Here is a 23,248-nt window from a genome sequence, read left to right as displayed (position 1 = left end):
GAAGGCCACTATCAGAGCAAGTAGTTGGGGCTTAATTTTCACAGTATATATTGGGAGAGTAGACTTGATCTGTACAGTTCTCTGGTTCCAGAATTCTTTCCATCCTTAAGAAGTACAATAGATCTTACATTTATGTTCATAAAAGTATCTCTGGAAAAGACAGTGAACCTGTGGACGAACTATATTGCAGCATTTTTGGCATTAGTACCCTGATTTTATCTGGTTCTGAGGGGTGTGGTTAACCCCTGGGTCCAGGGCTCTAATCATGACTTAGGGCTGGCCAATGAAAGCATCCTGAGAATTCTGTTGGGGGCTGAGCTGAAAAGGCAGTGATCCTGGAGTTGCTGGAGGCTGTAACAGTTAACGCAAGAGCCCCAGCTCAGGAGGTAAGGCGATGGCCCAGCAACCCTGGTAGACCTTTTGGATGACAGGCATTAGGCATGGCATGACCCAAAAACAATCCTATTTTTTCCTTTAAAGTAGTTTGCAGTGGGTTTCTGGGACTTGCTAACCTTGCTGGCTTCACTCATGTTTGAACACCAAGACAACCGTGTGCCAAATTATATAAATCTTATTACCATGGATTTGGTATTTTACAAAAGTACTTTTTTGAGGCAAGGATAGGAAATGAGATTCTCAAATGTGTCCATATGCTTTAGAGTAGGGGTGGGGAATCTTTTTCCTGCCAATAACCATTTGGATATTTGTAACATCATTCAAGGATCATACAAAATTATTGACTTAAAAATTAGTTATGTTAAAAAGCTCCTCGATTTATTGAATTTCAAGTCCCGACTGCGGTTGCCTTGGCAGGGCCAGACCAAGTGATTTCGTGGGCCATACGTTCCCCACCCCTGCTTTAGAGAGAAGGGCCTTGTATTTTCATTAGCCTCTTAAACCTTGTTATGTTGAATGGAGTTAACCATTTTTCATTACATAGAGCTGGTTTACCTTCAGTAGTAGTTAGGTTAGATATAATGACAATAGCTAAATGTAAACATTTGCTTAAGAATGTTACTCTATTGATTTTACATCCTCTGCTACGAAGATTAATTCCATACAGCAGATAATTCAATTAGGAGGGTCCCAGAAAGTCTCTATATAGGTTTCTTTTAAAGCTGTTTAAACAATTATATAGTAATTAGTTATTAGCATACTCAGCTAGAGTTTTATGTTGGGGGTTTGAGGGTGGGAATATGTCTTTATTGATTTCAGAGAGAGGAAGGGAGAGGGAGAGAGAGAGAGAAACATCAATGATGAGAGTCGTCATTGATTGGCTGTTCCTGCACACACCCCGACTGGGAATCGAACCTCAATCTCGTGGATCCTAGGTTGATGCTCAACTGCTGAGCCACGCCTTGCTGGGCAGTTGACCTAATTTAGAATTCAGTTCTCTTCTATAGAAATACCCTTATCTCTTGGACTAGATTGGATAACAAATGAAGTTAAAAAAAATGGATGAAACATGTTTGCATTTAAATGAAGGCTACAGCCTATCTATAATTATAATTCCATACCACCACATGCATTCTTTGTTGTTTTTATTATATGAAAAAGGTAATTTCAAATCTCCATTAAACTTAGCTGAATACAGAGTCTTAGTGAAGGCAGCCTTGTGGCCTCATTTACAAAAACATGGACACTTTCCTCTAGCCTTAAAATTTCAGGAAGGGCACTTCAAATGGCTTTGTGTTGGCATGTTTCAGCGCCAGAGCATAGGAATAGACCCTAGCATCCACCGTCAGATGTTCTTCAGCTACCAGAGCTACAGGAAGCAAAGGATACAAGTTAGACAATGAAGTTAATAAAGGACAATACCCCTTATCGTTCAGTCAGTATTTACTGGGCAACTACTATGTGCTAGTCTCTATGCTCTAGATGCTGGTGATACAGTGGTGAACAAGATATTTTCTGCCTTCAAAGATCTTATTCTAGTGAAAGGATAAAGGATATAAAAGCAGGGTTACATTTCCAGCTCATTGAGACAAGAACAATAAAAAATTAAGAATAAATACAGAGGAGCACATATATCAGAGATGATGATTTTGTGTGTTAAAATAGCAAAGCTTTTTAGATCCATTTGTTCATTTAGAGCTCACTATTGGACTCTCCTACTATGAAGCTATATATATAGTGATGATTACTCAGTCGTTTACGTGCGTCTTTCCCACTGCTTAGGGGATACATATTTTGCACGTGCAAGTTAACTGTGTGCATGATAGGATTAGATTTCTAACAAGAATGAGATCTTGGGATCTTATTAAAAAGAGGTCTAATGAGAACTGTTTCACTCAGGGAGGTTATCAGACTTCAAATCTGTCTCTTGTTTTCCTAGCCATTTGTTTAGGAACAAGCCAAGACATTTTAATCCTCGAAGGCAGGGTTATGTCCTCATCTGCATGCAGGTGCTTGGTAAGTGTTGAAAGCTTATTCCTTGTAGCAAACTGAACTCAGAAACCTTCCTTCCTACTTCTCAAATGTGATTTGTTGAATAAATGATTGATTACTATCTTTTAATTCTAGTAAAGCTAGGAAAACTGACTCTTTTACCCCTCCCCCATCTAACTCTTTCTACCTTCCTCCCTCCTGCTCTTGCTCTGTATTTCCCCCTCTCCTACAGCCAGAAGGGAAGTTAAGTGAGGTAGAGGGAGAAGGAAAGAATTTTAAAAATAATTTTCTGATATTTAAAAAAAAAAAGCATGTAACATTTAAACACTATGTGTCAACATTATGCCATTTACTGTTACTCATGCTGCCTAGGGGCTATTGTTCCATATATGAGAAAAGCTTAGGGGGGCTATGAAACTTGTGATAACACATGGTCAGCTGATCCTCTAATCCAGTCAGATCTTCCAGACTCAAAGTTAAATCTTGCCTATAACTGACGGCCACGGCTTTCTCTGAGGAAATACCTAATAAATTATTGAGTCTTTTTAGTACGAGAATTTCTAAATTTGACTTTGAATCTGGGGGTGGCTTTTACTTTAGGTCTAGTTTTTAAAACAGCAAAATAGGAATGGAAACTTTCTAGGAATCTGAAATCACAGCAGTTTTTGAAAGATCTACTTTACTTTTCAAATTAGCAACAGACATTAGAAATAAAACTGTAAGCCACTGGTACTTAAGGGAGGAAGAAAGAGACTGCTCTCAAAGCTTCAGGTCAAATAGTGCTTTGAATTAATTTTTGAAATAAAAATTAAATGAGTGAATAGGCACCTGCCCAGCCTGCATAGAGGAGCTTCTTAAAAAACCTCGTCATATCTTCAGTACGGTATGTCCTGATGTACTTGTATCAAAGGACATCTGTCCGCATAACTTTATTTATTTATTTATTTTACAAAATCCCTAAGAGATGGGCTGGCCAGGAATTACACAATGTAACTACATGACCAGTAATTTACTAAGGGTCACACTGCTAGTTAGTATGGTTCATTATATTAGCACATTGCACTTAGCATATAGTAGATATCAATATTTACAGAAGGAATATTGTTCAGTTCTTCTTTAACTTATACCCTGCACAAAGAACCATCTTACATACTAGCATATTTGAGAATCAGCTAAGTGATATCTATTTGTGCCTCTGCATTGCCATGGGTTAAAGATTTAGGGTACAGAATAGTTTGGGCTAATTAGTAGGAATACAATCTTGACTCTTCTATAGGAGGGGAAAAAAAGCCCCCCTGCTGAAAGCTTTCACTGTCATGGAATGTTCTCTTCATATTTTCAAACTCTATGCCACTGGAAAGGAAAATTATTATTGGCCAACTGCAGTTTTACAATAGTTTCTAAGCATTTGACTTTAAGGAGGAAGAATATAAAGAAACAGTTCTATTTAGTTCCCCTTTGCTGGGGATGGGGAGGGGGAAACTAGAGAAAGTTAGGTAATAATCTCAAGAAAGCTTACCTTCAAGTCTCTTCATCAGGTCATTCTTTGGTAAGGAAATTACTTCCACAAATTCTAAACAAACAAACTGCAAGTGAAAACAAAGCTAAAGAACAGGAGAGCCTACCAGAGCAACACAAAATGCCTGTAGCCATTATGACTACATTAAGCCATATACATGGTCAGCCATTGGGAGTTGAATAACATACCTCCATCTCCTGAAAATAAACAGAAGGGGAAAATTTTAGTAAGGTCTGTAGTGGTAAAATATTGGAAGACTTTTGTGCAAGACAAATAAAAAAGGTGTCAAGGTGCTCAACATGCTCTCTGGCCCGGGAGCCAGAAGGAGTGGGATTGAGAGGAAACTAAAGTGAAAGAGTTGGAGCAGTAGGAAGGCGCAACACCAGGTTTGTTCCCTTCCACAGCCTGGGGGCGGGGGTAAAGAAACGCATGCTTGCCTGGGACCTGCAAATTTGATAGTGGTCCCTGGAAGGTGGAGGTGGGGGTGGGTGCCTGTCAACTTTAGGGAGGGGGGGGATATTTTCTAATTGCTTAAGGTGCTGGAAACCTTACCCATCCCACTTCCACTTTTTTTTTGCTGTTGTCAATCCTCATCTGAGAATATTTTTTTCATTAATTTTTTGAGTGAGAAATATTGATGAGAGACACGTGGATTGGTTGCCTCTCACATGCACCCTGGCTGGGGATTGAAGCTGCAACCCCGACGCTCTATCCACTGAGCACACAGGCCGAGGCCTTCCACCTTTTTTAAACCTCACTTCTCTACACACTCTGCATGAGTGCTAACTCAAATCTGTAGGCCTTTAAAAATAAAAAGGCCAGAAGAATTTAACAGAAACCTGGGTCACAAAATTTACCATTTTAACCAGTTTTAAAGGTATAATATAGTGGCATTAAATAGATTCACACTGTTGTGCAAACATCAGTACTATCCATCTCTAGAACTTTTTTATCATCCCAGGCAGAAACTTGGTACCCATGAAACACTAACTTCCCCGTCCTTGTTGACCTCTACTTTGTTTTCTGTTTCTATGAATTCTCTCACTTTTAGGTATCTCATATTAGTGAAATCACAATATTTGCCCTTCTAGTCTGGTTTCTTTCACTTAGCACAATGTTTACCAAGGTTTGTCCAAGCTATAGCATGTATCAGCATGTTTTATTCTTTTATGGCTGAATGTTATTCCACTATACGAATGTACCACATTTTGTTCATTTATCTGTTAATGGACACTTGGATTGTTTCCACCTTTTGGATACTGTGAAACCTGTATGAACATTGGTGGTGTACAAGTTATTTGTTTGAGCCCCTGCTTTCAATTCCTAGGAGTATAATTGGGTATATACCTAGGAGTGTAATTGCCAGGTCATGTGGTGTTTCTATGTTTAACTCTCTGAGGAAGTACCACACTCTTTCCACAGCATTTATATGTGTTTTTGCAAGTTTAAAAATTGAGCATTGAAAATTAGCTGCAATGAGATACCAAAACATTTAGGAACAACTAGAGGATGACAAATGAAAGACTATAGCTCTCATTCATGATTTCTTGAATCAATACTTCTTTTAAGGGGGTGGTGAGGAGATGGAACTGACAGAAGCATTAAAGCTTCTAATTCCAAACTTACTTAAGAGACACAGAGCAAAGAATTTATTAAAAGCTTTCCTAAATAACGAAACTCAAGAAGAGTTAATAAGCCGCTGTCCTGTAACAATTACTTATGCCATTCCAATAAATATGAAGACAGAAATCAGTGATTTTGATGATTTTCATTATTTACTACTTAGTCCTATAGCTAATATTACTAAGTGAGAATAAACTTCATACGGAAATATGGAAATGTGTAATTTAACATCTTACATAAAGAAACCATAAAAATCAAAGAAGGGGTAAAAAGAAAAATGCGAAAACACACAAGATTATGAAAATAGACAAGAGTACTAATGAAACATCTACAAAAGATGATTATTCTTTTGACCAATCAAAAATCAATCTGGTAACTAGAAGTTTACAGGTATTTAATGCAATTAATCTACCTTCAACATAGCCAGTGCTCACTTACCTGGCTTTGGCTTAGGTCTTACATTTTCAGCCTCATCTCCATTAATAGTTACTGTCACGATGTGTGTGGTACAATTTGACAAACCTGGATCCATACATATAGCTATGGAGAGAAGCAACATGTCATCTTTACAGACACCAGTCAGATGTCATGTTTCATGACTTAAATGTCCTAGGAAGAAGACTGGTCTCATAATTCCTTTAACAAAGAATTTATGCAGGAAAACTAATTTATTTTAGTCACTTAGTATATGCTGTAAGACTGCAGAGCATATAAGTAGTTAGTATTCATATTTTCCCCAGAGTTCCTCAATAAAGTTTGGTAAGTCTAAGGGGTTAGATGGTGCTACTGACATGTTGTAAATCTTTTCACTACATCAAGAAAAAAAATCTCTAGAGGAGCATGGCAGACAGATAAGGTGCGTATGTAATAAAGTTCGGAATGTGAGAAACTCTGGAAGGCAACACAATTTCCTAATTCTTTTCCAGCTTCAGGTCCTTCCTGTTCAAACTTGCTTTCATTTGGAGGGGAAGGGAAGTTCACATGTAGATGGTACTCAAATTATGATTTCTCTTCAGTGAATTAGCCGACGAAATAAAAGCCATCTGAATTCTGGCCATAAAGAACACCCAAAGAATCAATCCTTGTATACACAGAAGGGTCTACTGCATGGCTAATTTTCAGAAGTTTGTCCCCAAGTACACACCACACCTGGAAAGCAATACAAACCTGGAGAACATTCAGCAACATCACCTTTATAGCCAGTTTCTTCCTCCAGCTCTCGCAGAGCAGCTGCTTCTGGGCTTTCGTTGTCATCTATGAGACCTGAAAGTCCAAATCATCTGTGAGATGGGAGAGGGAAATCCAATTTTATTTTAACCTCTCCTAACAGCTTCTGCTGACCTATGTTACAAGAATCAGAGGATTGTAAAAATAAGTCTTACAGATAAAAACTGAGGTTTGGAACTTTCATAGAAAAAAAGAGGGCAAAAGCATGAAACCCGAGGCAGATTAAGTTGGTTCTCACAGCCCTCATCTGTTCTCTTCCTGAGACCTAGCTGTTGCCATGAGCATCTCAGCACTAATGTTCCCCAGCATAGACAGCATTGCTCTGTGAGGACTAGTGGCTTGGTGGTGGCTGACCGGTCCAGGTTTTGGACCTAACTATGTGACTACAGCACAAAAGAAGACTGTTACTTTTTTTGTTTCCTCTTATGTAAGATGGGGACAGTTGTTCTCTATCTTGCCTTCCTCCCTCACAGAACAATACTGAGACCCTGTAGTGAAATGCCGAGAAGATCACTTCTGAGGGAGAAGAACAGAAAGGACAGAACTGAAGGCTGGTGGGCTTTAGGTAACTACCATGGTCACTTTGAGGAATGAGAGAGAGGTTAAGTGGGAGGAGGATAGTAGCAACTCTGAGTCATTTTCCTGAAAGGAATAAAAATTGCAAAAAGAAAGGTGAGATACAGGCTACTCTATTAATTTCTGCAGTGAAATGGCAAGTAAGTGAGAAAGAAAATAAAGCTGTTAATTATACATTACAGTATGGGATGGTGTTTAAAAATATAAACATTAAACCACTAATGATAAATGAGGTCTAATCTCTTCTGATGGAACAACCCAATTAAGTCCTATAATACACTGCGTGAGTTCCAGATAGCTTATTGTGCAACTGAAAAAAATATTTTAGTGGAAATTAAGGTAATTTACTTGGCCTATATACATACAGAAGGGTCAAGATATCTTTTCCATTTATAGTTTTTGGAGTCTGGCCTAGTTATTACTGTCAATTTCTTGTCAGAGGCAGATCGCTAGTGATAGAAGATGAAGTAAATAGACAAATTAGTGAAAAGCAATTACTAAGAGGCTAGAAAGGATGTGGGAACGAGGAGGGCAGGTGGCTTGGAAAGGTGAGCTGTGACACCATGCCTTCCATCGCCTCTGTGGGTGACTGGACCAGGAGAGTGGCTGGAGGTGGTGCTTCACTACAGAAATGGTTTTGTTGAACTTAAAAGCACATGGACAGATAGAAAGTTGTTAAATGTCTAAACCCTGCAGTATTGAGGCTCCACCCTGGCTCAGTCCAACAGGTCTCAAGAAGCAGTTCTGTTCCCTGTGTTTAGTGACTCACCTGCAGGGAATTCCAGGCAGTAGCTTCCCATGGGTGGGCGGAACTGTTTGACCAGAACGATACATTCATAATGAAGAGTTCTTTGCAGCACTGGGATAATTGTCACACCTGTCACCAAGAAATAAAACAAAGAAGTCTAATGAAAGGTCAGTCATGCCAGCAATCTGTTTATAGCAATCTAACTAAAATCCCATATTTTAAAAAATGCTGCATCTGAAATTTACCTTATCTTTGCCATTAGCAATAGGGAGTGAAAAGCTACAGTACTGGCAGTTAACTTGGAAGTTATTCTCACTTAAAAATGTAATTAAAGAGTCGCCCTGGCCAGTGTTGCTCAGTGGTGAGAGCATCGTTCCACCCACCAAAGGGTCACGGGTTTGATTTCTGGTCAGGGCACATACCCAGGTTATGGGTTCAATCCCTAGTTGGGAAGTGTGTGTGAGGCAACTGATAGATGTTCTCTTTCACATTGATGTTCCTCTGTCTCCCTCTTCCTTCCTCTCTAGAGTCAATGAGAAACATCTTGGGTGAGGATTAAACAAATGTAATTAAAGAAAAAGTAATCACACTTCCATATTATTTATAAATCAAGTGAGTTACTTGGCCTTAAAAACAAAACCCCACTGGGTTCTAGAAAGCACGAACTGCCCAAGAGGAGTACTCCCCCGCCACTTTCCCAGCAGGGAGAAACAGCACTGTGAGGCTACTCTGTTTGCTTCAAGTAAAAAACAGAACAGAATGGAAAAATAAAAGGGAAAAACAAAAAAGACGTATTCTCCAACTTCCCCTAGACCAGAGGTGAGTGTCAGGATTGTTTCTGAGACCTTTGCAGTCAAACTTTTCACTCTTGGAAGGGAACATGAATAGAATGAATAGTCATTTCCTAATTCCATTTCCTCATCAACTCTAAACCACATGGTTGAGAGTGTGAAGCAGTGCAAATAAGTTTTCCAAACTAAAGGTTGTCACCCAGAGCCTTTGAACAGAATACAAAGGATTTCTACGAGTCATAACATATCTAGACACAGTATGTAACTTCAAAATTGACTGACTTGTGTCTGGTTATAAATATTAGTACATCTTCCCCTCAAAAACACTGTTTGGAGCTTAGATAACAAGAGCCAGAAGTTATTTATAAAAAAAGCTTGATAGAGTTAACACAGCATTGCAAAAAGTAATACTAGATTTAAAGATAAAAGATCGTAATTGAAGATAACTACCCTGAGATCTTGGTGACAGTAAAAAAAGAAAAGAAAAACAAAACAAACCCTCTTGAACCTAGCCTACTGCAGTAATGTGTGGTAACTTCTCCTAGGAAGAGTTACAGTAGGTGTGCACTCATACCATCAGCTGACTGTCCTTTCCTGGTTGTACGTTTCACAGTTTCCCAAGTTCTGTTTAGGCAGAGAAGAAAAAAAAAAAATCATTAGCGCTAAAGAGGAGAATGTTCTTAGGTGTTGTGTATATAGCAAGAACTTGACAAATGCAAAGCATGCAAATGTACAACTGGTCAACAAGACCACAGCAATAAAGATATGTACTTTTTTAAAAGCCAATTGTGCTATCTTACAACTTCTGAAAATTACTAAAGAGAACCTGCCACCAGACATTTAGCTTCTGGGTGCTGTCACTTGAGCTGCCTTTCAAAGCAATGCTCAAAATACTTTAGTTTGGATCATAAATCTACAGGGGAGCAGCGCAGCTGGTGACGACAGCTTTCAAAGCTGTTAAGCAGCGTGTGCACAATAAGCCCTTATGAAAAAAAAGGTACTCTGCATAATGAGAACTAATGAGCTGGTTATTTATGCAACTTATATTTTAAAATGTGTGATCTAAAATGCACAATTTAAGAAAGCAGGACCTTTCCATTTATTAACTGAGGAATTCTTAAATTTAGGAGAGTGCTCTGTTGTGCGTGTGTGACATCTTATTGGAGGGGAAAATGAGGTAACAGCAGGCTCCTGTTCCTGTTTATGGCTTTATTCCTGATTAGCTATTTGTTTCAGAGGAACACTGTAGTGAAAATCCAGTTATTGGAACAATCATGTTGTTTGCAGGGAGAAGGGCATATGAGAGAAATTCCCCCTTCACTCTCATTCCTTAAATAGAAAAAAGCAGTGGTAAGAGATGGGAGTGAAGAAGGAAATGACTTTGGATCTAAGAGAAGACATCTGAGTGGCTCTGGGGATTGGCATAAGAAAGGCAACAACATTGTCTCCCTACAGTAACTGAGTATAAGATGTGTTACTTGGAGAAACCCTCATACTATTTATCTGGTATGAGATTTGGATCTCACCACATTTCTGTTTTGAAAAAATTCAGATATTTAATCTAGCTTTAAAAAACACACCTTTCTATAAACTGTGGATCTTTCAGTATTGTACTCAAATTCTACACAGCAAATATGTCAAATTAACCTATGAAAATCAGACTACTATGACAACTCAGAGCTGCCCAACATTCCTGTTAGTAGCAAGAAGCCAACCAACAAGCAATTCTGATAAGTCAGTAATACAGATTGCAAGAGACAAAACACCTTTTGGGATAGCTCTCTCTGCTGCGTCTTAAGGTTAGTCCTAAAGACTGAAGAAGACAGTGCTGGAAAAAGCACTGAAGGTCCCATCCCAGATACACTAGGAATAAGGGAGAAAGAGTAGCATCATTATAGTGGTTAAGATGATATAAATAAGCAGTAATGAGCCATCAACTATGAGCAATAAAATATAAATGCAGCTATAAGAAACACTAGAACAAGAATGCCCCATGAAAGCTCTAATCTCTTAAAGGGACTCTCAGAGATGGACATTGGGTTGAGTCAGAAAATCTTAGTCTCCACTTACCTACTAGCTAACCCATAGCCATGACCTTCTTGAGACTGTTTTCTCATTTGTAAAACTATGAAATTAAGAGCATGTTATTTCACAGGCCTCTTGTAGCTTTAGAATTCTGATTCTAGTTAAAGTTACTCCAGTTTTTAGTCTGTTATAGGAAAGCCCATTTTGCTTTCTTCCCTCATCAACCAATACAAAAGGTTGGAAGGGCCACAAGAGGAAGACTTCTGTAAAAGGGCATAATGCCAGTATACTTTTACATTTCTAAAATTCATGCCATAGCCTCTTCCATGAATAAGACAGTGAAACAAAGGATTCTCTAGCTGCTACTTTTATCCTCATGTACATGCTTTTATGTTAGGTAATAGATAAAACATTTTCTAAATTTATAAATTGTGGCCTGCAAAATGCAGAGCTTCATTCTCCTGAGCTTCACATTCTGTATGAAATGTCAGTGCTTCATGGAAAGCCTCTTTGGAGGCCACAAGGAAGACCTGTGAGGAAGACTGAAGGTGAACATGCTGTCCGTAGGCAATGTAAGTGTGGCAGTTTGGTAGACTTTAGAGCCGGCTCCCAAACTACTGAAGCAGACTCTCTGTAGTCACTGAGACCTAATGAGTATTTTGAAAATAATCCCCGAATGATTCTGCTACACATCCCCAATTATGATGCTGGAAGGGAGGAAGAGTGAGGCGAAGAGATGAGCTGGTGCAAACCAACACATGACTGACTAGTGTTAAGGGTTTTATTGGGTGTTACAAACTTAAACAACTTTATAGGGAAGAGAACCAAATGGTATCACTGTAAATTGGGTTCTAATCTGTCTATAGTTTCACAGATATAAGTACATTGGAACATACTGTGCTCCTTAAGGTTTAGGCCTTCCCATATTTCTGAATCCCCTACTTTGTTCATATTTAGTTCTATACATCAAACTTACTTCAAATAATAGGTAATATACTCTTCAACTGTGTTGTTGGATTGTAGTGTGCTTAGTTTTCTTTTGGGTTTTATTTTAACAGTGCTGTGTATTTCTTAATGTTTCACACAGCTCTCCAACATTGGGCCTTATTAATATTTTTGTTAGTTTAATAGATATAATAAAAAATTGTTTAAATTACTGGCAAGTCCATGTACTTTTGCGCTGATGATAGATGTATTTCCTCACAAAGAAACTGTATTCTTATTTGATCACTTAAGTGGAGTTAAAAAAAAATTATTGATTTTTAGAGAAAGAGGGAGAGGAAGAGAGAGAGCAGAACACTGATCAGCTGCCTCCTCTACACCCCCTACCTGAGCACGTCCCTGACTGGGAATCAAACCAGCAACTTTTCAGTGCACGGGCTGATGCCTAACCAACTGAGCCCTGCCGGCCAGGGCTTAAATGGAATTTTTATATTAATTTATATCATATAATCTATATACTGAATTTAGTTAATTTTTGTATTTTCTCATTCTGTTTTATTTTTACATTTCACAAAGTAAATGCTTAATCTATTTTAATACATTTTTTTCTGATACTTATAAAAAATTACTAAACAGAAAATCTGAAAAAGAAAAAAAGGTTAATCATACAGCTGCCATTAATATTTTTCTAGTTTTCCTTCTGGCCTTTTTATTTTTTTAAAGATTTTTAGAGAGAGAGGGAGAGCAGAGAGAGAAACATCAGTGTGAGAGTGGAACACAGACTAGCTGCCTCCTGCACACCCCCTACTGGGGATGGAGCCCTCAACTCATTTGCCCTGACCTGGAATTGAACTGGTGACCTCTCCATGTAAGGGAGGACACCCGACCAGCTGAGCCACACCTGCCAGAGCTCCAGCGTTTCTTACACATTATTTGGCAGAGTTTAAAAAGCATATATACAATTTCCTATTTTGTTATCAATTTACTAATTTTTCTCATTTGCTGGGTTGTCTTCATAATCTGCTTTGTGGATAGATGCATAGATTTTATGAATACACTAAAACAATTATTCCCCTATTTTTAGAATGTTTAGGTTGCTTTCAACTTTTTAAAAAATATTGATGAACATTTTTCAGGCATAAATTTGATTCTAAATAATTTTCTTAGCACACTCTTAGATTCCACAGTGACCTGGCTCCAGACAGCTCTGCTCCCAACCATATTTTTATGGCAATTGGTACATATTGTGAAATGCTTTACAGAACGTTTTTTTCCAATTTACACTTCTATGAACAAGGTTTAAGCATGTAACTTTTACCTCAAACACAGTGTTTCCTCTTTAATTCTAATTTAGAGATTAGAATTGGTTTAATTAGAAGGAAGGAACCTGTATTGTTAACTGTTTTGCTGCTTTATCAGCTTAAATTAGGCTTGTCCCAAAAGTTTAAGTTCATACTAATCTACTTGGGGAGAATGGTGTTAAAATAGCTTCCTCACTAGTTGTAACAAATGTACAATATAATTTTATTCTAACAATGGGAAAATAGCTAAATTAGATTATTTAAGATAGAGTTTATAATGAGGAAAATACCAAAGTTTATGCCAAACACTAAATAGAGAATTTGAGAACTCCCAATACTGAGCATTTTATAAAGAAAAAGATATAGTTTACCTTGTTTTACCAGTAGGATCCATGTAAGTTGTTTTTTCAAACTTGACCCATTTTCCTTCTGCAATTAACTAAAAGGAGATGAAATGATAGATAAATTGGGAAGCTTTCAAACTGAGTTGTATTTTATTAGAAGAGTTTTTTTCTTTTCACATTTTCTCTGTATGGCCCTCCCAATTATTACATTTTCCTTCTAATAATTTTTGTGCAAGTTTCCAGTTGAGAGTATTAAACATTGTTTTCCTGAAAGGTGGTTCTGCTTCTATTTGGAGTTTTGGAGGTATTACTGAGAGGTGAAAAGAAATGACAGTCGAAAACTCTTGGGGGTAGGAGGGAGGGAAGACTGGAAGGGAGCAAAAAGGAGTGAGGGGTTCTCTAGGATGTGCCTTATATTCTGGTCTCTGATCTGGGTGCTAGACACATAGGTATGTGTGTTTAGTATGTGAACATATCAGCGGCATTTTACTTTCAGTGACTACACGACAAAGTTGACTGTGGGGAAACCATGTCCAATGACTGGATTTCTAATGACACATGAGTTTCCCACCCAGTCTGAGTGGCGCCCTCAGCACCATTCTGCCTAGACACTGAGGAGTTTAGGTTCCCAGGACTAACTTACCCATGGCATTGTACTGTACTAACAGGAAAGTGTCGCTGTGTACATAAAGCAGTAGATGCTTCTGACTATCCGGTCTTTCACTTTTTCCTTTAATCCTCACCCAAGAATATGTGTATTGATTTTAGAGAGAAGGGGGAAAGAGAGAGAGAGACAGAGAGAAACCTATTTGGTATACAGGATGACACTCAACCAACCGAGCCCCTAGGACAGCTTGGCCTGCCTTTCACTTCTTACCAGAAGCAACCTACCAATTACCAGCAGGTCTATTCACAAATAACATGGAGAAAGTTTTATTTTATAGATTTATTTTTTTAACAGGAAAATAGCCTGAATGTTGCACGTTATTCTCAAATACACAATTACAATAATGTCACACATCCCTATATGATTTTCTTTTTATGTATTATACTTTTTAAATAAAGTATACAGGGGGAGGGACATACAATATGTAATAGGATAGTTCTACAGAATAACTTATATTATGTCCTTATAAAAATCTGTATCTCTTTAAAATATTTAACTGAAACACCCATTTTTTTTTTAGCTTTGCTTAATCAAAATTTTTTTAAGAATTAAAATAGGTTGTAACCAATGCCAGTATATAACAGTGACTACAATTTCATTTTTCTCTTTATACATTTTATCATATTCACTTGACCAAACCCTTAAATACCTTTTAAAGGTTTCAATATTATGCTTTAAAAAGAACTGTATGATTCCAGACTATGTAAGAGAAATATAAAGTGTGTAAAATGCTGTCTTCTTTATCTTTCAGTATATTTAAAAATATGTAGATGACCAATTATATTTTCTGTATTAATTTTACAAGATGCTTTAAAATTAATAAATTTCCACTTTTAAATGTGTTTTGCATTACCTTTGGGAGAAATTAAAAAATAAGGGAGATTTTAAAGGTTCTCATGAAAAAACATAGACCTTTCAAGAATAAAATGAATCAAACAATTTTAACTTTTTTTTTAAATTAAAAAAAAAGCATGTTATGGAGGCCAAGAGGGCACAGGAACTCCCACTGGGACAGGCTCATGCTTTGTTTTTTCTTTTTCTAAAAATATATTCTTATGATTTCAGAGGGGAAGGGAAGCAGAGAGAGAAAAATCAGTGATGAGAGAGTCATTGATCAGTTGCTTCCTGTGTGCTCCCTGCTGGGGATTGAGCCTGAAACCTGGGCATGTGGCTGGACAGGGAATCGAGCAGTGACCTCCTGGTTCACAGGTCGACGCTAAACCACTGAGCCACACTGGCAGGGCCATGCTTTGGTTTTGACTGGCATTCAGGTTGGAGTTCATGCCAGCTTAAAGTACTTGATTTAGAACTGGACTAAATCAATTCAGCACTTCAAAGGCTTGCCAAACACCAAATATTTCGATCTCACCCTATAAACACTTGAATACAGATATCAATGGCAAAGAGAAAGATGAAAGGTAAAACCCTAGAAGCACAAAGTGGATGGAGCACTGTAATCTAGTGGCCAGGGAGCTATCGAGTGGGAAGAAAAGTCCTAAACCCATGACATGCCAGGTACTCATGTGCTGACAGCCAACTGAAGCACCCCCAAACTGTCTTCTGTTCTCCAAAACTTATTTTAACATAAATGCTAATGAACTGAGCCCTTTTTATGAATTTACGACTGAGGTAGAACTGTATGTTTAAAAAAAGTCAGTTCTCAAAGAAAAACAAAATGGTGAAAGACTTGGTGATATTCCAAGTAAGGCCTCAAGATTCTCCTCATGCACTTAAAACATACCTTTATCTTATGTTCTTATCAAAGCTAGTTTTTGAAAGTTTCCTAACTATAGCTAAGAAATAACAGAGTAGGCTGAACTTCCCAAGTGTAAATTGTAATTAGCACCTGATCTCTGGTGTGTGGAGCTGTAGCTTCCTTAGCCTACCTCGCTTGGTGACACAGTTCTCTCGGGCTCCTCAGAGAGAATGAGGAAGGTCTGTCTGATACACCTTAGCTTTTCAGAATAATGTAAAGGCATGGAGCTCAAGTTGTATGAAAACATTCTATCTAGAAATAACTTCTATTTTTCAAGTACCAAAGATACTTAAAAGAAAATACTTTTACTCATTAAAAATACCAGTGTCCTTATTGTCCTTCTAATTCTTCACCTGAGTGGTCTCTCTGAAGAGCATCATTTACAAAATGCTCTCATACACCCCTGCATCTTTCATGTTACTAAAATTTAATACTTTTCTTTTTAAAAAAAAAAAATATCTTTACTGATTTCAGAGAGAGGAAGGGAGAGGAAGAGAGAGATAGAAACACCAATAATGAGAGAGTCATTGATCTGCAACCCAGGAATGTGCCCTGACCAGGAATCGAACCCCGATCTCCTGGATCCTAGATCGATGCTCAACCACTGAGCCATGCCCGGCTGGGCGAAAATTTAATACTTTTCATTGTAGATTTTAAACTACTACTACTTGGGGTTGTGTGTATAAAGATGTAAAATAAGCAATACACACAGATACATGTTATATATATGTGTATGTACATAATTCAGGGTATATTTACACATATAAAGTTGCAAAAGATCCTATAAGCCACAAATTACCTCTAGGAGATTCCAAATGACAATCCTCAGTAAGTCTCATTTGTAGCACACAACCATTCCAAGACAAAGCAGCACAGACTTAATAATCAAAATACAACAGGATCAAGCAAAATTTTTCAGTCAAATTTTCTATGCTGGCAAAAGATGTAAATACTCCAAAGAAAGCCCTCCAAACGTATATTTCATCCACTAAACAAAATGAAAAGTAAACACAAACCCAGCCACTGTAGTTTAAAATTTTTTTTTTTTTAATCCTCACCCAAGGATATTTTTTCCACCGCTTTTCAGAGAAAGTGGAAGGGAGAGAGACAGAGATAGAGAGACATCAATGTGAGAGAGACACATGGAATTGAACTCAGGACCCTTCACTCTGTAGGCTGACACTCTAACCACTGAGCCAAACTGGCTAGGGCCCAGCCACTGTTCTTTACTCATCAATGCCAGGGATGTAAAAGCTCAAATAGAAACTTTCACTGTCATGTGGTCTGAAAAGATTAATAAGTAAGACAAGTAAATGACTTCCATGTTAGCATAATTAGACCTAACTGTTAAATCTCCCACTATGTTAGCAGATGTCTGACAATTTTATTGTGAGAAATTTACTGGAGGGGAAAAATGGTTACTCTGGAGAGACAAATCAAGATGGCAGCGTAGGTAACAGCTGCACCTGCTGCCTACCGCAACCACATCAAAATTACAACTAAATACAGAACCACCATCACTCAGAGCCTCCTGAAATCAGGCTGAACAGGAGTCCTACAACCAGGGAACTGAAGAGGGACCAAGACTGGGATGTCTCCAGCACAGCAGTTCTTTGGCTGTAGTTGCAGCTGGTCCTCACAGCCAAGTGGCCTGGGGGTCAATTCCTCCCAGTGACGCCAACAGCAACCAAGGCTCAACTACAACAGGACAGTGCACACAGCCCACACAGGGGAGCACCTAGAAGGCCCAGCTCAGGTGACTGGGGAGGCTGAGCCACTGGACCCTACAGGACACCTACTACACAAAGCCACTCTACAAATTCCAGGCGACATAGCAGCTCTACCTTATTCATAGAAACAAACACCTGGAAGCAGCCAAAATGTGGAGGCAAAGAAACATGTCACAAAGGAAGAACAGAAGAAATCTCTAGAGGAGGAACTAAATGAAATAGATCCAAGCAAGCTAACAGAAACAGAGTTCAGAATTTTGTTCATAAGGATGTTTAAGCATACTACTAGGAAAATAACTGAGAAAATCGATAACATAATAAAGTACCAATTTGAAATGAAGGCTACACAAACTGAAATGAAGAATAATTTACAGGGAATCAACATTAGAGTACAGGACACTGAGAATCAAATCAGCAATTTGGAACATGAGGAAACAAAAAGCACCCAACCAGAAGAGCAAAAAGAAAAAAGAATCCAGAAATATGAAGATAGTATAAGGAGCCTCTGGGACAACTTCAAGAGGCCCAACATTCGTATTATTGGGGTCCCAGAAGGGGAAAAAAGAGACCAAGAAGTTGAAAACCTATTTGAAAAAATAGTGACAGGAAACTTCCCCTACCTGGGGAAAGAAATAGACTTACAAGTCCAGGAAGCACAGAGGGTCCCAAACAAGAGGAACCCAAAGAGGCTCACACCAAAACACATCATAATTAAAATGCCAAAGGTTAAAGACAAAGAATTTTAAAAGCAGCAAGAGAAAAGCAGTTAGTTGCCTACAAGGGAGCACCCATATGACTGTCAGCTGACTTCTCAACAGAAACCTTGCAAGCCAGAAGGGAGTGGCAAGAAATATTCAAAGTGATGAAAAACATGGAAAGACAACCAAGATTACTCTACCCAGCAAAGCTATCATTTAGAACTGAAGGTCAGATAAAGAGCTTCACAGATAAGAAAAGCTAAAGGAGTTCATCACCACCAGACCAGCACTACAGGAAAAGTTGAAGGGTCTTAAGGAGCTAATGAACAAAAGAATCTGACGAACTAAATAGATCCAGAGTCACTGACGCAGGCAACAGATGATCATATTTCAGAGGAAAGAGGGAAGGGGAGCGGAGGGTGGGAAGAGATTAACCAAGGATGTTATATGCATATATATATATATGCATAACCCGTGGACACAGTCAATAACGGAGTGAAGGCCGGGGGAGGGGGTGGGAGCGAAGTGGAGGCGGTCAATTGGGGGGAAAAAATGGGGCACCTGTAATACCCTCAACAATAAAGATAAATTAAAAAAAAAAAAAGGTTACTCTGAAAGTAATCATGTTGACTCAATCTAAAGTTACCCTAAATTTATGTTATTTTTTTAATTTTAATTTTTTTTAATATATCTTTATTGATTTCAGAGAGAGGAAAGGAGAGGGAGAGAGAGACAGAAACATCAATGATGAGAGAGTCACTGATCGGCTGCAGCCCGCAACCCGGGCATGTGCCCTGACCGGGAATCGAACCCCGATAGCCTGGATCCTAGGTCGATGCTCAACTGCTGAGCCACGCCCGGCTGGGCACCCTAACTTTACGTTAAATGGTCTTAGAAGAGTACCATCAAGGTAAGCAAGGTAAATATTTAAATAAATATAAAAGTGTTGGGATAGAAAATTTCAGTACAGAAGCAAGGTTTACTTCATCAAAAGCAACTTGCTTTTGGCTGCTTTTCCCCATTGATTAAACAAACTGAACAGATTTCATAACACACTACTGAACAAAGTGTAAAAAAAAAGTGAACTGGAAGCAATATTCTATTTATACACAGCATAAACCAATATGCACTATTGTATGTGAACAAGACTGATTGGCTATAAAATGAATTTCCTGTGTCAAGGCCAACATCTCCACAAACGTCTGCAGGAGTATTGTTGGGGCAGGCCCACTTTTATGATGCCGTGCATTGTGTGCTGTTTTTTTTTTTTTAACTGTGTTTTTAATTTATTTATTTTTAAATGTAGAGAGGAAGTGACAGGGAGAGAGAGAAACATTGATGTGAGAGATATATCTATCAGCTGCCTTCTGCACACTGCCTACCGTGGATTGGGCCCGCAACCCACACATGTACCCTGAACCAGGAATCGAACCGGTGACCCCTTGGTGCATGGGATGACGCTCAACCAACTGAGCTACACCAGCCAGGGCTGTGTGCTGGTTCTTTTCTGAAAGTCTTAGGAACCCTTTCTTGCAGTACTCACAAGGGTTAGGGTAGTCTTTCACATGAATGGAAATAACTTGGCTGTTTAAAGCCTGAGACATTTGTAGTGCTATACTCCCAGTACTCCCACAGATCATTTCCTGCCACTGTGTGTCTTCATATGCTTTTAAAGCTCATTCTCTTGCCTAAATCACTTTCTACATCTCTTACGCCTAAATGGAAGATCTTTTGTGTGAACCAAGAGAATGTGGCGGCTTAGAACAAATGGATCCCAAATCTTAAAGTCACAGTGTCTGCACTGGTGCATTTTTTTAACCTTGTGGGCAGCCACGTGTTTCTTGAGTTCTGAATGCCTATGAAAGCCTTTATTACACGTCACACTTACAGGGGTAGTCCTCTGTGTGAACTGAAATTGTGTGTTGTTTAAAATTACTTGAGTTCAAACTCTTGTGGTCACAATGCAGACACTGGTGTGTTTTGCCTTCTTGGTGAATAAGCATGTTGCTGCACCTCTTCAGTATCTGAGAAAGTCTGAAGATAAATGTCACACTTGAGTGGTCTCTCTCTCCTATGCTTAGTTTTTACATGGGTTTTCAAGTTATGAGTGCACAGACTTATATTTGTAGTTCTGGCATTGATATGGCTTCTCCCCAGTATGAATTTGCATGTGCTGTTTGAGCTCTCCATGCAAATATAAGGAAAGTTCTTGCTAAGGACCGCATTTTGTTGGCTCCTCTTTCCTTTTGCATCATTTTGTGAGTAAACAAAGCGCCAGTGTGAAATGCTCCCCACATTCATTGCATTTGATGGCTTTCTGTCTTGCTGGTCAGCTTGTGGCCCTCCCGGTGGTTCTATAAACTTATCTTCTTGGTAGTGTAATCACCATCAGTACAGTGGTACTATTTGACAAGGTGTTCAGGATGATTTTCGTGTGCCTTTTCAAAAAAACCTCTTGACTTAAACTTTTTCCCACAAATCATATAAGGACAGAGAGTGAAAGGATGTCCATCAAGGCCAATTATTATTGCTATTTGGTACTGCCTGGAATCAGGTCTTCTCCTTCTTTGTTTAGCCAGTCTGCCAAGCCCAGCAGACTCATATATGTGCAAGAAGGCACTTGCAGTGCCATTCTGTTTTTCAGTTCCATCAGAATTATTACCATAAGCTGCTGCCCACAATATTGGCATGAAGATTTTGATTTGTCATTAATTTCTTGCTTGTGTGCGGTGGCTGCTGCCACTGCTGCAGCAGCATCCTCTTATCCTACAATCACTTTCATAATCAACTTCGTCAGCAATTTCAGCAACGTTTAAATCTTCATCTTCTTGCTGAGAATCATTGACAGTCATATAAGCCATCTTTTCCGTTGGCACACGAATATTGCTATTCTGATCAAGTGGTTCAACCCCATAGTCATTCTTAGGTTCACTCTTCATAATGTCTACGGTGCCACCTAAGTCATCCTCTCCAAAGTCAGCTTTAAAAATGTACACCCTGCCCTAGCCGGTTTTGCTCAGTGGTTAGAGCATCAGCCCGAGGATTGAAGGGTCCCGGGTTTGATTCTGGTCATGGGCACATACCTCAGATGCAGGCTCAATCCCCGGCCCTGGTCGGGGCGCATGTGGGAGGCAACCAATTGATGTTTCTCTCCCCCCACTTGCACTCTCTCTGAATAGCAATGGAAAAAATATCCTTGGGTGAGGATTTAAAAAAAATGTACACCTCGATGACTTCAGGGCAAGTGCCATCCACTTTACAAGGATTGATTTCCAGCTCTGTGCCCAAGGTCACTCCAGAGTGTCGCGTTCTATTTTGCCAGCATCATCTAAGGAAATCATAAGGTATCCCTCACAGTTCCTCATGTTACCATCTTGCTGGTCCACAGGGATCCCATTGCCATCTATGACTGCTTCAGAGGCACACTCTGCTACCAGCACTTCTGAAACTACATCAGTTGTCAGAGGATCAGTGATTTCTGCCTCTACCACACTATCATGAACCACATAGGTTCAATGTGTCTATACAGACACATGTATAGATTCACTTGTTAGGACATGTTCTGGCCCAGCTGGGTGTAGCTCAGCGGTTGACATCGACCTAGGATCCAGATCAAGGTTCGATTCCCGGTCAGGGTACCTGCCTGGATTTTGGGCTCGATCCCCAGCAGGGAGTATGCAGGAGGCAGCCAATCAGTGACTCTCATCATTGATGTTTCTACCTCTCCCTCTCCCTTCCTCTCTTTGAAATCAATAAAGATATATATAAACAACAAAAAGCAAAACACCCTCTGGGACTGTGTAATGTCCTAAAGAAACTTCTTCAGTTACATCTGAGTCTAGCACTTGCTCAGGAATGATGACCCTTTCAAATACATCTGCTTCTTCCATGATACCTGGGCACTGAACATCATCTATAACAATATCCCCAGTAACATCTTGGATTACAACTGAGTCTGGGTCATCAGGAACAAAGGCACAGTTATGTCTGAATCAATATCTGAAACAAAAAGAGTTTCTGGTACTTCGTGACAAGTGGATCACCGTCCATGTATGCAGCATCAGCTCCTCACAGGACTGTTGTGATGATCAAATGGGAAATGTATGGGAAGTGTCCTGAAACACTTGCATCAAAAAATGAGTTTGGCTCTTGTGGTTGTAATTCAAGTCCATCTTCATCCACGGCCTTTAATTTTCATCAGTCACAGCTCCTCATGCCTGCAGCCTTCGCCTCCTGGTCAGGCCTTTACAAGAGGCCCCTCATAGGCCTCCTGGGCCACCAGGTGACTCTCCCCCAACCCCTGCCCATTTATGAAGCACATCTCTGCCACCCCGCTGGGGCATCCAGGTTCCTCCCTGGACCTAACTTCGGCCTCCTCAGGGCCTGCGGGGAGCGGTGCACCACGCTACCACCCCACGGGTCGCCCACCAGACTGGGTGGGACCAGATCACTGCCTTGGTGGTATGGGGATTCACCAGACCACACAAGTCCCAGACCACATGGAGAGATTTTTAAATCAAAAAGAATTGCAGAAAGGTGTCAAGATCAGAGTTCCAAGATGAAGGATTTAAAATTTATCCAATGCAACAGTTCTTATAGGAAGAGACTTTAAAAGCTAAACTGAGTAGCAAACAAGACATACATTTGTTCTGGAATTTAGACTACAACTAAAAAGTTAGGTTTTTATTGTTATACATATTGAGACCATAAATGGCTAATTAAGGTGTGATACCTAAGTATGAAATGTCTAAGCCCTAAAACTCACATATGATTTATTGTTCTACCCAGGGAAACTTTTAGTAAAAATTAAGAATTTTTGTACCAACACCCAAAATCCACTTTTAAAATAATCTCAATTTCACTAATACATATAATTAAGAGGGATACACTACTGCTCCCACACAAGAGCACAA

At 39.2% G+C, this 23,248-nt stretch overlaps 1 protein-coding gene and 1 pseudogene across 1 annotated transcript in view; both read right to left on the bottom strand.

Annotated features, from left to right (window-relative positions):
* Positions 1-1,524: 1,524 nt before the first annotated feature.
* NUDT5 (nudix hydrolase 5) overlaps positions 1,525-23,248 on the bottom strand; it is a 32,382-nt gene continuing 10,658 nt past the window's right edge. The window contains exons 3-11 of the mRNA XM_087823637.1: positions 13,512-13,579; positions 10,637-10,735; positions 9,447-9,496; positions 8,103-8,210; positions 6,698-6,793; positions 5,969-6,070; positions 4,096-4,104; positions 3,908-3,961; positions 1,525-1,765 (exon numbers count right to left, since the gene is read on the bottom strand). Of these exons, the coding sequence (XP_087679763.1) occupies positions 1,656-1,765; positions 3,908-3,961; positions 4,096-4,104; positions 5,969-6,070; positions 6,698-6,793; positions 8,103-8,210; positions 9,447-9,496; positions 10,637-10,735; positions 13,512-13,579 (696 nt within the window). The 3' untranslated portion in view covers positions 1,525-1,655. The remainder of the gene's footprint in view (positions 1,766-3,907; positions 3,962-4,095; positions 4,105-5,968; positions 6,071-6,697; positions 6,794-8,102; positions 8,211-9,446; positions 9,497-10,636; positions 10,736-13,511; positions 13,580-23,248) is intronic.
* On the bottom strand, positions 19,032-22,529 carry LOC148094243 (zinc finger X-chromosomal protein-like; annotated as a pseudogene).

The sequence above is a fragment of the Miniopterus natalensis genome, chromosome 1, assembly GCF_054644295.1.
Source record: "Miniopterus natalensis isolate mMinNat1 chromosome 1, mMinNat1.hap1, whole genome shotgun sequence".
Classification (NCBI taxonomy): Eukaryota; Metazoa; Chordata; class Mammalia; order Chiroptera; family Miniopteridae; genus Miniopterus; species Miniopterus natalensis.
The sequence above is the reverse complement of the archived record's forward strand: the minus strand, read 5'-3'. Positions and strand labels throughout refer to the sequence as shown.